This window comes from Puntigrus tetrazona, chromosome 16 (genome assembly GCF_018831695.1).
Source record: "Puntigrus tetrazona isolate hp1 chromosome 16, ASM1883169v1, whole genome shotgun sequence".
Lineage (NCBI taxonomy): Eukaryota > Metazoa > Chordata > Actinopteri > Cypriniformes > Cyprinidae > Puntigrus > Puntigrus tetrazona.
Genome location: NC_056714.1, coordinates 16,577,470 through 16,595,485, shown reverse-complemented (window position 1 = coordinate 16,595,485; position 18,016 = coordinate 16,577,470). Strand labels below are relative to the sequence as shown.

The window sequence follows — 18,016 nt, the reverse complement described above, 5'->3', positions numbered from 1 at the left end:
ATTTCACGCACGCTCACCCCCGCCATGAATAAGAGAAGAGGCACAACGTGATAGGAATTACACCTTTTATTTATTAACAATGGTGAATTTAATTATTCTAAGCAGTGGTTTGGTTAGTCAGTCTCAGAAATAAGTGTACAGGTCACACGTTAACCTCAAATTCAAAAGGGGGAAACAATATATTTATATGTACTTTTAAATAGGTTATTTGTTTGGTTTTTAATAAGTTTTACCATCATGATTTTTTTTGGCACGATTTTCAAGCTTGTATTGTATTTATCCATCATGGCACCTTTTTCAAAGCCTTTAATTAAAATGTCATTCATATTGCAATAAAAAAAGATTATATCAAAGGGATGAGAATTGGGGAGTAAGACGTGTTTAACTGCTGTAAAATAGTGGTTTGTACTGTATTCATTAAAAAAAATATAGAAAACCTTTTAAATATTGACATTTTTATTTTATTTTAGTTGCAATATGAGTTATATAGTTTTTTTTTTTATTTTAGGATAAACGTGGCCTGAACATTTCTTGCCAGACTTGTGAGATTCACCTGAATATAGCACTTGGGGGTGTGTGTGTGTGTGTGGGACAGAATAATATGTGTGCTGTAGGGCCCTATAAGCTTATGCATGTCAAAGTGCTTTATGTTCTTCCTTGATCCGCACAGCTGTCAGGAGAGCCACAGCAAGAGAAGAGATTGTCCATCCATCTTTATCCAGACACACCCTCTACTCCCTGCCCCTTTTTTATCCATCTTTATTGACAGTCGGATCACAGCTTCTTCCTTCAAATGTGCATTTCGAACACTTCCTGTTCCTCTTTTCTTATCAACTGTTAGGTGTAGAGCTCTTTTTCATTCTCTCTCTGTACACCCTCAGAATGGCCTCACACACAAAGGTGAATTGGCACTGAAAAACAAACATGCACATGTCAGCATATATACTGTACAATGAATCTAAGATATTAAACCATTTGATCCAGTGAACACATTTTTAGCCATCATACATGGTGTGGTGCTATATCCAAACCACCATGACTGATCTCCTTTGACTCTTTCACATAGTTCTAAATGGCTGCCCTCTTTGTATTTTTACTGCATAGACAGGCAAGGTTTGTTAAAAGTAAAATTTATAATGTAAAGGGTAACAGCTGTTGTATTTGATCTGAAATATAAGTTTAACTAAAAACCTAATATACGCGTTATATTTCTTTAAACCAATCCAGCTGGGCTTAACAGAATAGCATTGGCTCAACCAAACTGTATGAGTTTGAGGCAAAACAATTGGTTCATCTATAGAGAGAATGTTGTAACTTCTGAAATTTGTTTGGTAGTGCCAAATGACACATCTTTAACTTTGTCTGTGTGTGTGTGTGTGTGTGTTCGTACTGATGTCTGAACCAGCATGGCCCTCTGTTCTCTCATCAAGGTAATAATCTCTAGAGGATACACTGGCTTTTCCTTCTCCATCAGTGTCATGGCTGTCTCCATGGTGATCAACACACCCGTCCGTCCGATGCCAGCACTGCAGAAAAACATTCTCTGGGTAAAATGAGCACCTGATATCATCTATGTGTCTGTGTGCGGGAAGTCCCCTCACCTGCAGTGGACCATGAGAGGTACAGGCTCCTCTCTCATACTTCTCATTGACTTGACAAAATCCAGGAAGTCTGAAGAATCTTCTGGTACCCCATGATCTGGCCAGGCGACATACTGCAAATGAATGATTGAGCGCTGTTGTCCTGACTGTAAAAAAAAAAAAAAGAAAGAAAAAAAAAAGGGTGAGGCTGAGTGCAAGAGAATGCTTGAATGAGTAGACAAAGGCAGACAAGTCTAAGCATGCCTGTGTTTTGCCTTATGGAGAAGGATATTTATGTGAAATATTATTAGAATCAAAGCACTAGATTTCTATTATTTTAATCAGTCTAACTTCAATTACTGGCATATAAAAAAAGTTTGCATGCATGCATTTTCAAACTAGTTTCTGCTTTTATTAATCTAGAATCTTCCTCACTTTTGATGAAATTCATGGAATTTAGAATCAAGTCAGTTGGTTGATTTTATGAACAAGGCCCCAGGTTCCTATCATTCCTTTTCAAGATTTTCTACTCCATATTACCTAAATATAATGACATTTTAAATTCCCTAAATATAATGACATTTCAAATTCCCTCTCAGTTCTATCATGATCTTATAAGTGGGTGCAAGAAGAAGTGATCTTTAGGTGAGTCACAGTCTGAAGGCCAAAGTGGGAAAAAATAATTCATTTATTGTGACAAATCGGGCAGAAAGGAATAATTGGTTCGCAAGCTGTGTGGTACGAACACACTGGCATTTTTCCTGTACCCCCAATCATCCTTTTCCTCTCTCCTTTTCTTTGTTTTTTTTTTTTTCATCTGAGACACACACACACCCTATATAGACGAACGTGTGATGTAACCTCCGTCTGCTGTCCGTGCTGAGATTAACTCCCACCAACAGAGACAACAGATGGGTCTCCTTTCTCCAGCAATGATAGATTGTTTGTGAGTGTGTGAGCATTGACTGTATGTGGATGTACATGTATGCACATGGTCCCGTGCTCTTGACCACGGCGGTACGTGACCTGTTTATCATGTTTACCGTTGCACACAAATGCTCCCACACATTGATGCTCTCTCACACAAAAGAAGTTCTCACATTAACATGCCTTAAGCCAAAATTCAGTTTTAAATGAAACATTAAACTCCAGCATAATGGGACTGACAGAGCATGAGTAATTACTTACATTTACATAAGAAATAAGACTAGAATCATAAATAGGGACCAAAATGGCTCTTGAGCATCTTGACCACGCATTTAGTTGTATATCATTTCATAAAACCTTTTCTTGAGATCTACAAAGCCACCATGAAATGTTCATTTTTGGGTAAACTATTCTTTAATCTATTTACTCATGTCTCTATATAAATTTTAATCTTTTATTTACTTTTACCAATTTTATAGAGAGGCAATATATACAATATATATACCTTTACAGTTTATTAGTATATATTTTTACTCATCTACGCTATTTCTTTGTAGTTCTGCAATATATAGTCTAATGCCTTGAATTTAAAAATTAAATTGAATTTAAAATACTGGTCATCATAAAGTTTATTAGTAATATAGAGGAAAAACTGGCTAAAAAAAGAAGTTATATTATATAAATTATATATTTGTAGATTTATGCCTTTTTATTTAGATAAGACAGGTTGACAGAAATGTAAAAGTGAGAAAAAGCCTGGGATTTAAAAGTCTTAAATTGGACTTGAATTCAGGACACCCAGCACACTGGCCACAAGGTCATCGGTGCCAAAACACTACCAGGATTGACGTTCATATCACAACAAACTCACATGTGCCTTGTTGCAAAGAGATGCATGATGCATCAAAGCAAGTTGTTCTATAATTATCTGAAAATATATAACATGTTTAACAGCCTATTCTTGAACTAAATGGAACCGACCTTAGTTAATGATGCTATATCTGACAAGCCATGTCTCTTTCACACTATACATCACATACAAGTTCTCATAAAGTAAAAAATAGATACTTTCTTGTTTGATTTGTTCGTTGGACAAGATGGTGGATTTGGCATTATGAATCGTCAGATCACTCATCAAACTCTTATTATAGTCTGGACTCTTTCAAACATTATGCAATTTTCTATAAAATCTGTGAACTCAAATCTGCAGACTGGCTTTGATGGAGGCAATTTGTTTTTACTACCTCGGTTATTGAGGTGGTGGTGGGGTTTCTTACATATTATAGGTCTACATTATCGCACAAATACGATAATAATCATACACCTGGCAACACTGATTATAATGGAAACGGCATACATGCCAATGTGATGGAAATTTGTGTATTAACATTACACATATGACAGCATGCTATTCTGAATTCAATTTAGCCATAAATAGTTGCTAACTTTTTAGCATACTAGTCAAAATATAATAGTCAAAAAATAATAAAATAATAAAATAATAAAATATATATATATATATATATATATATACCATATATGGCGGAAATAATTTGAGTAGTATGCTATAAAGTATACTACTGTTTTTCCTCTTACAAAAATATATGTTGAATTCAGAACTGTGTGTGCATACTACTCTATTATATACAAAACATTTATATATATATGAGCACACTGCTACAAACTAACAATTTTAATTGCTATTAATTACACATATATATATATATATATATATATATATATATATATATATATATGTGTATGTGTGTGTGTGTGTGTGTGTGTGTGTGTGTGTAAATAAAACAGTGTATATTCTATGAGTGTTATTTGCTACTTTATATGAGTGATTACACTTGTTTGTTTGTACTGCACCTCACAGAGGTGGTGTCCATTTAAAAGGATGTTGAGTGTTACCTGAGTATTTGTGAGTGTTAGTTCTCGAGTAACGTATGCCAGGTTACACTCCTCTGAGTGACAGCACACTTGAAGATACCCATAATCCCTCACTTCAGGGGGATGCGGCCAGTATTGGTGGCACTTGGTCTGTGGAAATTTAAAAGAGATTACCGAAGATAGAAAAAAAAAAATACATATACACACACACACACACATACACACAAAATTGTGCTTCCTCTCTCCCTGCCTTACACACTGAGTTTATTAAATCATCCCTTTGGAAAAGAATGCAGAGCGCTTGGTTACCAAGCAACAGTCAAGCCGAGCCGAAGAATACGGTACTCACAATAAGCTGTCCTTGGGGGACTGGAGGTGTGTGATGGGTGTTTGATGGGTATCGTCTGATTAGGTGTTCTGTGTGTGTGCTTGTTAATAAGAGTTTTTCTGGCGTGAAAGTAGGTTCCTGTCTTGAGTATGTGTGTATAGTGTTCATTGCAGCACACTGTGTAACTCCTTGTGTAGTTTTAACTGTTTTCATGTGTGTGTGTGTGTTGAAATACCCGTCCTCTCTCGGTCAGAGTTGTGAGCATGACGATGACACTGACATTCTGCTCCCACACGCTCCTCCAGAAGTGCGTACAGGTGTGCGGCAGAGGGCCCTGAGCTGCTATGTACCGTAAAACACAACCTGCTGGCTCAGTCTGACAGACACACACACATAGCTGAGTCATCAGTGTCATCTTGAGCCATAAATTAAAACCATTCACAAGCAGAAAAATCTAATGCTGAATGCAAACGAGGCAGCCATCCATACCTTGACGTGACTGGCGTTGATGTAATCATCCCCCTCTTCATGTAGCACCACTCTGGTGATGTCATCTGAAACAGAAGTATGAACGAGGAGAATGAGGAAGAGGGATTTACGGATTATGCGAAAACACCTCCTCCGACTAGTTTTAAAGAGCATTACACCTCATTTCCTGATCGAAAGCTTATACACAAATGAATAAAATGATATGTTTGACCTTACCCTGTAATCTACTCCAGTATGGTAGCTTAGTTCAATCTCATCATAGCCATCCAGCAACCACTTTCTTCTTATAAAATACAACCCCCTTTAAAAATGTATTTACATTTTCAAATGTTCTATTGAACTTTCTAATGAGCTGTTTGAAGTTTTAATTGTTCTTTGAGCTCTCAACCCAACAAAACATACAGTTCTGGATGCTGGCTGGACAAAACCCAATAGTGTAATAGCAATACACTCAAAATGGTCACAGCATTCACAAAGCATATGTTTTGAATACAATACAATTTGAATACAATGAAAAGAAATAATAACATCATGACCATCCCCCCATCCACACCATAAGCGTGCTAAATTGTGAATATAGGCATTACAGGTCACAATTTATACGATGTAGCATGTGATACATTTTAAATCAAAAAAGCAGTAAAACTTACATGGTAATACATCTTTGTACCGATTCTTGTCCATATTCTCGGACTGTTTTGCGCAACAAATTGACATGCCTTCTTTCTTCCTGTACAACTTCTGTGAGTAGCAAAACACACACATACACATGCATAGATTACAATTATCAGAAGTGCAGAAACATGCCATGCTGTAAAATATCCACATCCCACAACCTCAAAGTGCAGAAGCAAAGTGCCGGTGACCAATCCCCTCTCCAGACGGCTCATGGACTCCTCTATCGTCTCTCCAGATGGCTTAGCGGACAGTGGGGCTATTTCACCTGGAAGGGTGAGACCCTCACCTAACTGTAGTGTGGGTTCAACTCGCAAAGAGACACCTAAAAAAAAAAAAATGCTGTTCGTGATTTCTGGATGTACAAGCTAAATGCACATGAGACATCAATGATCAAATTTAAACAATTCGCACACATGCACATCAACAAAATTCGTACCTTTGCGGCGCACGAGCAATGCAAGTTCCTTGCTGTGCGACTCCCGGCTTGCTTTGATGAACATGACTACCTGCTGATGTGTGTGTTCTGAAATGTCCCGCCCATTTATCAGCAGCACCTGATCGCCCTCCATCAGCGGAGGCACACAGCAACTGGCCTGCAACACAGTCAATATTTGTGCAAATGCAAAAACAAAGAATCCATTCATATTCAAAAAAAATTTTGGCTTACCGGAGATGCAGGGTTAACATGAGAGATGGCCAGCGGCATTTTCTGATCCACACCTCCCTAAATATTAGCCAACAATATTCTGATACATGGTCTCCCACACAAAACTCCATCTGTATGCAATTTAAACAATGATGATAAATACACATTGTAAACCGACAACTCACTTTAACATTGAAGCCAAACTTCCCATCTTGATCTGGGCTGATCCTCACAAGTAGCAGATCTCCATCAGCTGTCACACTCTGCATACATGTGAACACAAAAATATACTGTTTGTACATTTAAATTTGTTCCAGAATGAATCTCCCGGCCCATGTCAAGAACATTTAGTTTGCATTCAGAAATGAGAAACAAAACCAGCAGCAACTAAATAAAATATAAATCAAAAATGTATCCATTTTATGACCAAAAAGTATGTTTAAATGAGAAACCTATTTATTTTTACACCATAATTATGGCAATGTTTCAACTTCTCTATGACCTTCCCTATACCTCCTTGTAAAAATAACAGCACTTTTCTGCATTTCCGCTCAATCTAATAGTTTTTTACTGCCCCATCCATCATTCACAATCATCCACATTCTGCACTGAAATGAGGATCATTCCAACCACACATTTTTGACGCAATGATCTTTTGGAAGGATATGCAAAGAACTTTTTGAGGTTAGAAACTGTTCCGAACCACATTCCCTTGATCTTGCATCATAAGCTATCATGCACAATAACACTCACCTTATCCCAGATGTGCAAATCATCCTCTTCGACGGTGATATCATCATTATGAGACCAACTACCACTCGTCCGCCCTTCCTCCTGAGGTTTCCTTCAGTGTAATCAGTTTTAATAAGTTACTTTGAGTGTACTGTTGAATACATACGTATGGCTGTATGATGCATTTGCATATTATAAATTTACCTGTAGGTAAAGAAAACATCTTCACTCTCAGTCACATAGCTCATTTCATTGGTGAGGTTGTCCACAGATGACGGGCGTGGCTTACGGAAGTCATGGCGTAAACGAGGACTCCGCCTAAAAAATATTCACACTATTACAAACGCTTTTGTAGTATGTAAAAGGTTTGTTTGAAAACTCCCCCACCCAGATAACTCTGCTAGTGCAGCACATGACTGTACACAGTCATTATAAAAAAATAAAAACAAAATTCAATAATTTTGTGTTTTTCAGATTTTTATAATCTGAACAAACCATATCATATGATCTGATATTTTCAATAAATTCTCACAAATATCAATTTTTAATCTCAATCAAACTGCAATTGCACTGTTTTTATAAATACAGCTTACTGACACAAAAAAAAGATTTATCTGAAACCATGTTTCTTAACATTAAAAAATTTTCCCTGCTAGTATATTTTTTAAGTATTTCATCATTAGCTCTATCCATAACTGTGAGGTTAAATGTACTGGAGTGTATTTGAGCACTGTTACCAGTTGGGCGTGTTGGGTGGCGACCGTGAGGGTAGACTTTTTGTCTCTAGTTGTTCCACTGAGCTGGACCTCACCGCAGGGTTCAACATTTTCTCACCAATCAGCTTTCGGTACAGTGGGATAGAGCTTAAACAAAAATATATGCAATTAAACTCACATACTCATTTGGTGGAGGCAGCAATGAACTCTACTTAACTGCATCAATAAAGAACACAGTAATTTCTTAGAATGACTCCGTCGTGACTCCCCCTGTGTACCTAAGTTTTGAAGCCGAGTTAGAGGGTTTCCTGTTGTAGAATGTATGGTGGTCCACACAGGATTTCCATAGATTTTTACAGGCACGTGAATTTGGCATGGAGAGAGAAACCATGTGATGACCCAGCTCACCCTCAAGAAAAAAAACAACAACACAAGACAAGTCTCACACAAAGATGTTGATTTTTCAGTATTCGACATCTTCGAGGCATTAAGTGTCTGGCTTTAATATGGTAATTATTTTGCTTTTGTTTTGAAGGATGAGCGTGATTAATCATGCATATCTTACATGTTTCCGGCGTAGGTGGACAAAGAACCGTTTTCTTTTGAATGAAATTTTGATGATGTTAATCCTGAAAAAAAGCAGCCATTCAAAAAGCAGCCTCCTCATCAAAAACAAAGTACACCGGAAACAAAAAAAGAAATACCAGGGCTCATAATTGCACTAATAACAGTAATTATACTTTTCTACAGTGTTTGTATCTTATCCATTGTAATGATAAACCACAGCTCTGGCAAACAGGGCCATAGCACTGTCAAATGTCGTTCATTACAGCTGTAAACATCAACGTAAGATGCTAAATAACATACATGAAGCATATATTAAGTGAGCAAAAACATTCAAGAATCTGATTGGCTCAAAAACTTACCAGGGGAAAAAACTGGAGCAAATTAAATGGCAAAACAAAGCCACGCCCCCTGATGTTATGCCCACCCAGAGGGCAGGGTTGTTAACATCCTATAAACAGGCATTTAAAATGTAATTAAATAAATTGTTAAAATAATATTACCAGTCATTCAGAGAAAAACTGAGTATTTTCAACCTAAATCATTGCACCTGAGCATGATGTAGCTCCACTCCATACAGGTCTAGTGTTCTCGCTGTATTCAAATAGCACAGCTCAGCTTCACTCTGAGACAAACCTCTGAAACACATTCAGATGTGTACAATTAGTAAATGTGTGTGTGTGTGTGTGTGTGTGTGTGTGTGTGTGTGTGTGTGTGTGTGTGTGTGTATGTGTCAGCGGCGTTATCCTTCCAAATAAGCGCCGCATACCCAGGCTGTCTGAGAGAATTCACAGGCTAATTAATATAAACATGATTGTTTATCATTTGAGATATGATATAAAGCTTAATAAAGTGTTGGGAATATGTAGGATTATTTATTTGAAAACAACAGCAATATTCTTTAAATCTACGTCAGTTACGGGAGCTTCTGGGTAAGCTGATTCATGCGTGAGGTAAGCTGTCAGCGAAAACAGAAAAACGCAAATCTTGAATGACCAAAAATGATTTAATTTGTTATTAACAAAAATTGTTTAAATTGCAAAATTCTTTAAAAAAAATTGTAAAATAACAATAAACATCAGGGGAAAAAAATAGTAAACAGTAATAGGTCTACGTTTGTTTTCTGTATTTGTGTCACTTACAAGGTCCTTTTCTAATTTTTTTTGCCGTTTTCGACGTTACTTGGCAATATTTGAAAGATAATAAATGTAAAGCTGGGGAATCTCCCATCTCCCCAGTCTCTGAATATTATGAATCATATCGTAGGTAATTCATTTAGCAGTTTTTACTTGGAAAAGCATCTATTTTACTAGAATTCTAATAAGTATGGATAAACCTGAATTAGAAGAAGGATTGCTAACAAAAATGTCAAACCTGTTAGTAAAATCTGAAATTTTTGACATTGGGGGGGGGCCTGGCCTACCTTTTTTGTTTTTTTAGATAGTAAATTATGTTCGCCTAAAGGTTTAGGTTTAGGTTTGTTTCTGTGAATAGCCAACAATTCACAGAAACAAACGTGTATGTGTGTGTGTTAATGAATATGCTGGCATACTTGTGCTGTGGATGCAGTGATTCTACTTTCAGAAGGAACTCTTGGTCTTGGTCTGGAAGAAAATGGGTCTGACTGAGGTATCCGGCAGGAGTTTCAGGAACATAGTCTCCTAGCTTAGCTGTCAATCAAACAGTAGAATTAGAACACTGCATTTGAAAAACTTTTGTATGTGCTTTGTTCAGTCATCTCCAATTATGACAGTGTCATTAACCCCAGCTATTTCCTGGAGAAGACTCATGCCCCCTACAAGCACATAGACACATCCTCTAAAATATCAATAATGTTTCTATGGCAGGGCTGCCAATCACAATGTGAGAAGGTGTAATTTCCACAACTTACACTGAACAGAGTAAGAAGCTAGTACCACAGCTGAGCTTAAAGGACATTTCAATCTGCAATAAAAAAAACAAAAAAACATACAATGATATTTTGGTATGCAATATATTTATTAGCATTTGTCAGTATTAAATATTTGGTATTTAATTGTCAGGGTGAGTTAAAACCTGAGCCTTAATTTCTAACCAGAATCACCAGTTTTTCAAGAACTGCATAACCAGCATCCCGCATGTATTATAATAATGATGTGGGTTGCTGGTATCATTAAATTCATGAAAACAATACAAAAAACAAACAAATAGTAAATAAATACTGCACAATGCCTCTAAAGTACATGTATTTTAAAATATATAAAACATATGTTAATACATTTAATCATTTAAACAACTTGCCTTTTTCAAATGGAATTAATAGTTATCCTTCTTTCCTATTGTACATTATAATGTTATGATACCTAAATTCAGTTTTAGTTTTATATATAAATGGTATACATTTATGATATATTGTATTTATCGGTTATTAGCCTAACAAGAAAACATTTATTGTGTCTTGAGCCTCAGTTTTTCAATTTAGAGTAATTGCTGCTAAAAATTCACCTTTACCATCACAGGAATAAATGACAATTTAAAATAGAAAGCACCTTTTTAATCGTCAAAATATTTGCCAATATTACTGTTTTTACTGCATTGTTATCGAATAAAAATATGATGTCTTCCAAAAAAAAAAAAAAAATAATCAAAAGGCTTACCAACCCAAAACTTTTGAATGGTAGTGTGGGTGCAAAACAACAAATATTTACCTCCCCTCACAAATGTCCTTCTTGATTTGCAAGAAATAAAAATGCCTGCAAAACAAAATAAGGGTCAGAAACCTCTCAATCAATTCATATAAATAATATATCCATTTCATATCTCATTTGCACATAAACAGGGAAATTTAACCTGGTCTGCTCATGCTGGAGGGAGTTTGGGTCAGAGATGAAGAATCGCACTCTAAATATTAAAAAGAATGGAGCGGAACCTAAGGGAATAACAGTGAGAGAGTGTGTGAGAGAGAGAGAGACAGAGAGAGAGACAGAGAGAGAGAGAGACAGAGAGAGAGAGACAGAGACAGAGAGAGAGAGACAGACACAGAGAGAGAGAGAGAGAGAGAGAGAGAGAGAGAGAGAGAGAGAGAGAGAGAGACAGAGAGAGAGAGAGAGAGAGAGAGAGAGAGAGAGAGAGAGAGAGAGAGAGAGAGAGAGAGAGAGAGAGAGAGAGAGAGAGAGAGAGAGAGAGAGAGAGAGAGAGAGAGAGCAAAGGACACATTCAGAGGAAAAGGACAGACATTAATTGATTTATAGAAGCTGGGTAACATTGTGTTTCTAGAAAAAAAGGAAGGAAACTGTAGTTTTGGTAATTCCCCAGCAATCTAAAGCAATTTATTAAACCATATTTTAAAGTCAAAAAAGCAGTTGGGCACTGAAGCGTGAGCTGCAATCACCGTCTGTGCCTTATTGCATGCACATCACGTCTGATGACTCAAGTAAGTTGATTAATTAAATCAGCCACCTCCAGTTCTCATGAGAAAGCAAACATGTGTCTCCTGATGCGCTTTTAAAGGAAACTAAATTCTTTGTGCTCCTATGACATAACTCATATTACACACTCATCAAACACGCGCACTCTATGCCCCCATGAAATCGGATTCCACAGAACTTCTACAGAAAACCCTGCAGATTTCCACAGAACAGTATTCTAGATATGCATTCACTGTGTTTAACTGCATTTCTTGTTATAGCTCACCGATATTAAAATGCTATTATATTTTGTCAAAATAAATAAATAAAAATAATTGTTTAAAAAATAAATCATCTTAAATGGCATCTTAAGTGAACAATAAATGATGGCAAAAGAAATCTAACGAAACTTTTTTTTGGTAAAGCGCACGCGAAATGAAATAACCAATCTAACTTTCCACCACCAATGTAAAAAACATTGCGTGTGGCCTGTGTGTGTGTGTAGTTTATCTCTCACCCTTCAGCTGTTTCTTAAAGGGCTTGTTAGGGTCCAGCCACCTCTGAAAATGACAAATTTAATCAGTTCAACTACTGACACCATCATGTTTCTTCTCCATTTCTGGGTCAGAGCAATAAACACTTGCTCTTTTGCAGCCACACATTCATTTACCGGAGAACTGGATGTGTCCTCGCTGATCTGAAGGCTGAAGTACTGTTTTTCCACTATGTTAAGGTGTTCGCAAGCCAAGTCGAACAGCAGATGACCAGCATCGTGTTTCTGCAAGGCAATAGCACATGATGTCCCATTAGGAATTGTATCAGTTTACCAAACCAATATTTACAAAGTGACTTTATTCTGCAGGGGTTAACATACACGAACATAACAAAAGAACAACTGTGTCCTATTTTAATATATTTTAAAATGTATTCCATTTATTCTTGTGATGGGAAAGCTGTTTTAATATTATTATCGACGTTGAAAATGGTTGCGATGCTTAATACTTTGTGAAAAGGGGGGTGCATTGTATTTGGGATTAAAAAGAACAGACGTTATTTAAAATTGATATTTAAGATAGATTTGTAATATTGTAAAGTTCCTTCACGGTTACCTCTGGTCAATTTAATAATAAAATTATTTATTAATTTCTAAATATAATTAAATTATAAATTAGATGTACGCAAACAGGTTGAAATTATGATAACATTTAACTTTATTCATAATTAAGTTTTAATAACATTTTTAACTAATTTAATTCTTCCTCTATTATCCAGTATCTAAACATGAATCAACATTTTAATACCCATTCATTATTTTTTCCTATTCAGTTTGAACTCACTATAGCTATATCAAGCAGAGCCCTCAGACCCACTGCCCTCATTTCTATCAACTAGCATATTTCCTGTTGACTCCATGACTGTTTCTGCCTGACAAACATGCCTGCGAGTGCGTGAGGGTGGGTGGTTGTCCTTCAGAATATGAAGCCAAGGTTGCAGGCTTGCAGCAGTGCAATATGGAACATGAGAAGAGAAGCACCAGTGCAATATCCATCTCCACCCTCGGACTGCCAATAAAGGCAAGCTCACGAACACATGCACATTACTTCTCTCTCTCTAGGGCGTTAACGGTCCTATTCGCTCATCCTACGATCCAAAGACATCTGCATACTCACATTGACGGTAAAATTTTGGGTTGTGCCATCTGGGAAGAGCACTACACAGAGTAGGCCGGAGCGCGGCATGTGTGTATGTTTGGACAGATCAGCACGTCCAAGAGCAGTTATCTTGTTTCCAAGCATGCACCATGGGGATGTCATCTCCGAACTCTGTCACATACGCACAGCTGCCAAAACAAGGAGTCAGAGGGGTTAAACGTAAGCACTTGTTGCTAACGTGAAGGTGACGACGGCGAAGATTATGACTACCTGTAATAAAATAGCGTGACACAGAACTCCTGTACATGCCGTTCCAATGTTATGAAACAAATGTACGCAGTGCATTCTCTTGCTGTGTGCAACAGACATTTAAAAGACATGTTGTGAATTGCATCCGATGACGAGACCTTAGCAAGTCACTCGCAACCGTAATTATACATTCTGCGCGGAGAACGTTCCACCCTCAAACGATGGATGGACAGGCCAGCACAGATACTGTGCCTATGACAAGCTCACAAAAATTAATGAAAATGTAAAGCAAGAAATCATCTTGAGTGATTTTCGAAACAGTCAGCCCGCTTTTAAGATCACGCTGATTGTGGGAGGCACTTTAACTTTTCATAACATCAAAAGGGGGCCTCATACTATGATGTCATCAGCACGAAGAATAAAAACGGTTAGTTTCTAAGCATTTGAGTTTGATTGACTCTCTCTTGCTCATCCATTTCTCTACTTCATAGACACACACTCAGTCACACTCTCTAGGTCTAAACATGTTCTCGCATTGTTTTTCGCACTTTTCTTTTCTCCTCCCATCACAGTTCAGGAATGCAGACTATTTTACTACCCAAAGAGACACAAAAGGGCGAGAAAGAGTTTTACTGTAAAGGCTGAGTCAGACAAACACTTTCTACTACTTTCTCCTTAAAACCATGGTAAAAGTGAGAAAAATACAGAAAACCTACACTGTCAAAGAGTGATCAAATGCACATGTTACGGGGGAGGACATTTGTGCATCTGTCACAGCCAAATTTATATTAAAAGCAGAAAGCAGCTTTGATCTTTAAACACACTCGGTACAACAGTGACTTAATGTTCATTAATGTTCTGTGGAAAGTGTATTTCATTTTGTATGCTGCATATTTCATGTTATTCTGTCTAGTCACTGTGTTCTACATGGCCTACATACTTTATATACTTTGGAGACAAATCTGTGTTTTCATTTCTAAAAGCAATACATAAAGTAAGTAATGTTTCAATTTAGAATCATTTATAGTCTTTGCAATTAGCTGTACGAAAAAAAACTAAGATGGCTGAGATAAGGCTGATCGGTGCCTGCTTAAAACTGAGTGTAAAGATATGATGCAGCATAAAAGCCTATACTATGCCTGCTCTGACCCACCTTCACCCGTAGGATGATAATATGCAGTTGTAATTACTGCGTAAATGCACCTCTGATCAGTATTAAACAGCATGTAAAGACACTTAAATGCCACTTCGGAAGTGCTTTTGTGCCGCCTTTTAAATTTGGCATATTTAAGGCGTCTTGAAATCGCCAAGTTAGGGCTGCTCTGTTCCTGCTCAAAATTCGGCATAAAGACAGAATGCTGCACAAGAGCCAGACAAAATTATGCCTGAGCTAACCCACCTCAACCCTAATATCAAAGTATAGAGCTGTAATTGCTGTGTAAATGCATTTATGCCACCCCTGAGTCGAATGAAACAGTCTGTGTAAAAAAAAAAACACTTGGCACTTCAGAAGCACTTTTGTGCCACAGTCAAAGTGTACATTTGGTATTAGAGAATTACACATGAGTGTATATACTATATATATATATACATACAGTATGTTGATGCTTTAGCAGTACTGTATGCAAAACAGTCATGTCAATAAAATACTTCGAAATTTGAGAAAGCGTTAGAGAGACGCAGTGAATTTGATACAGACATTAATCTGTTGTCCTGTTCAAATACCATGTTATTTGACACTAGCATTATGACATGTTAAAAGCCTGCAGTTATTTCGAATTAAGCAACATTAAAACACTCTTATTTTAAGACCTTACCTCACAGATCCTGATCCTGGACGCTCTCCGACACTCCTCTCTGCGTTGCAGAAGTTGAATCTCTGAGAACAGAGAAATTATAATGACCTACCCAACAAAGACCTTTAGCAGATTTTGTCTCATTGTTTTGAAACACACTTCAGAAGTCTAATGTATATATATCTTTACTTTCACTCACCCGTTTGAAAACGGTTCGGCGAGCATTAAAAGTTAATGTTTACCAGTAACTAGCGCTACAAGCTCGAGCTCACTTTTGAGAGAGGCGATATTTACGATGTAGGAAGTGTAATTACTTCAGAGCATACTTAAAAACAAAGGCCTTTCCGACACTAAATACGGCATAGTAACGCAATTGAAACACAATAGCAAGACTGGACGTTTCAACACGAGAAACAAGCAGCTCAAAGTTTCTATATGAGACACGGGCTTTTCTGGGTGTGACGTCTTACGTTTCTGACTCAAGTCCACGCTGATCTGCTCGGTCTCGGTCTCCGGTTCTGTCAGACCTCAGAACCGGACTGTCACGAGCCAGCATTCGGCCTCAAATAAACGTTTCGGATTAAACGCAACAACAAGTTTCGGAGCTCACCGCGATTTCTCGCAAGGCGAGCCGCACAAGAGCGAACGGATTTGTTGTTTTTAAAGCCAAATATACGTCATTTGGCGTTTTCCTTCTCCAGACCACAAATCTGGAGTCCAAACGGGACATTTCCAGCTCAGAAAGTTACCTGCTTGAGGTGCCGTCAATATGTCTGCGATGCTAGAGGTGCTTATAGTTCCCGTGATGAGAGAAAACTTTACATGTTAAGGCGATCATGGTCGCAGGTGTCGGTAAACTTCCGGATTATGTTATTTTTTTCCCGGTTTCCTTCGGGAGGGCAATCACGGCGTCACTGCGCTAAACGCGAACTCAAGATTTGCCGCAAACGTGAACATATAGCAAATGTATTGTTATTGCGTTCCCCTTCTTGCTGACAGCGCGCTTACAACACGTTTCACTAATTTCATGATGTGCATGTGATTGTCAACCCACATATGGACACTTCCGAGTTGACACAAGCCTTGATTTCTAGGCGTGATTCGTGCTGCGCGTGAACTCTCAGGAATGCCGACTGGTGCGCGCGGTCTCAGGTGCGTGTGCCCGCCCGTTTAGGGCGCTTCCTCCCTCGAGTCAATATAGTACACGTGACTCCAGGAAAACAGCACGTATACTGGTCTCTCAGCCTTGGTAGGCTGGTTTGAAATGTTTTTTTTAGGCACTCTTCAGCTAGTCAGGGTGGGAGACCAGCTGGCCACCCAGCTACTGGAGACCCGTTGGACCATAAAATGATCAGAAAAAGGGCAGAAGAGATTATAATGGTGGTGTATAGCCACATGACTCCAATTGCGACTCTGGACAACCAAACCATAAGTAGCACATGTAAATGACATGTATGTAGCACATGTAAATGCCTAAAAATGCTGGAGACTTTTCTCAGGTGATGTGTACTATCATTGCACCCATGTTACAGAAGCAGTCACTTGATTATTACATTGGAACAAGAGTATAGTTCCTAGCCATATGGGACTAAAAAAATCGCAAATTAAATTTTCCTTGGCCCCCACTGTAACTACAGAAGGGTCAAGTTTTAAATAGGAAAATATCTAAACTCTTTGGTCTTTTTTAGAGCGAGATGCTATTGGTCTAATCAGATTCAGTGATCCATGCTAAGCTGCAGCTAAAAGTGCTCTGCCAGACTCGAAGATCGGCTGAATCGGTTCGAAAATGATAAAACTCAACTATTTAACCCAAGAGGAGTTGAAAAATGGGCCTATTTTCAAAAATAGTGGAGTGTTACATTAAAGGCAATAAAGGGTGACGGAGATTAAAGGAAAGTTTTTACTCATGATAAATTAGGTTGTTTTTTTTGTTTTGTTTTTTACAACTCGGACCATAGAAGTTGATCCACTTTGTTTGCACTATTCAAATGTTTTGGATTTCTTTTGCACAGAAGAGATTTTAAGAAATGAAAGATTAACATTTAGCCACAATGTGACTCCGGTCTCGCAACAAGACAAGCAGCTTAGATGTTAAAAAACTACAATGACGTTATTGAGGGTCTTATGCAAATGTAGCACAGCTCAATATGACCACTTAATCGAGGCACCTCATGTGATAAGGCATTGAGTTGATTCGGGATGTGCCACAGATACAGTGTGATATCTTATTAGTTCAGACAAATGTGTGTGGGTGGCCACCAGATCACTCACAATTTGTTTCTAGATTGTTAACCGTGTCTTCCAATGAGAAACCATGAGGTAATCTGACAAAGATAAATGGATCTGTGAATATGTATTTGTGTGTCCTAGTGTCATCTTT

The 18,016-nt window shown here is 37.7% G+C and overlaps 1 protein-coding gene across 5 annotated transcripts; it reads right to left on the bottom strand.

Moving 5' to 3' along the window:
* Positions 1–51: 51 nt before the first annotated feature.
* Positions 52–16,686, bottom strand: ptpn3 (protein tyrosine phosphatase non-receptor type 3). 5 transcript variants are annotated; one of them, XM_043262070.1, is made up of 27 exons: positions 16,386–16,683; positions 15,658–15,719; positions 13,610–13,779; positions 12,610–12,717; positions 12,457–12,499; positions 11,383–11,461; positions 11,241–11,285; positions 10,445–10,497; positions 10,106–10,223; positions 9,104–9,191; positions 8,916–9,004; positions 8,555–8,618; positions 8,268–8,398; positions 8,011–8,136; positions 7,478–7,591; positions 7,295–7,385; positions 6,727–6,804; positions 6,563–6,619; positions 6,332–6,488; positions 6,054–6,217; positions 5,868–5,958; positions 5,218–5,282; positions 4,964–5,104; positions 4,422–4,550; positions 1,602–1,747; positions 1,391–1,526; positions 52–911 (listed from the first exon to the last, which is right to left on the bottom strand). In XM_043262070.1, exons 3-27 carry the CDS (start codon positions 13,751–13,753, stop codon positions 831–833), a joined length of 2,538 nt encoding a protein of 845 aa, XP_043118005.1. In that variant the 5' UTR covers positions 13,754–13,779; positions 15,658–15,719; positions 16,386–16,683; the 3' UTR covers positions 52–830. The 5 variants fall into 5 exon arrangements, with proteins under 5 accessions (XP_043118005.1, XP_043118007.1, XP_043118006.1 ...); XM_043262072.1 differs by lacking the exon at positions 16,386–16,683 and adding an exon at positions 16,107–16,293; XM_043262071.1 differs by lacking the exon at positions 16,386–16,683 and adding an exon at positions 15,836–16,043.
* Positions 16,687–18,016: the final 1,330 nt, after the last annotated feature.

Excerpts from the sequence above, each read along its gene's own strand:
- ptpn3 (XM_043262070.1), bottom strand. The coding sequence starts at position 13,753 with ATGACATCCCCATGGTGCATGCTTGGAAACAAGATAACTGCTCTTGGA. Across the intron at positions 11,286-11,382 it reads CTCCAGCATGAGCAGACCAG|GCATTTTTATTTCTTGCAAA; the intron begins GTTAAATTTCCC and ends TTTGTTTTGCAG. Across the intron at positions 6,805-7,294 it reads ATTTGCACATCTGGGATAAG|AGTGTGACAGCTGATGGAGA; the intron begins GTGAGTGTTATT and ends ACATGTATGCAG.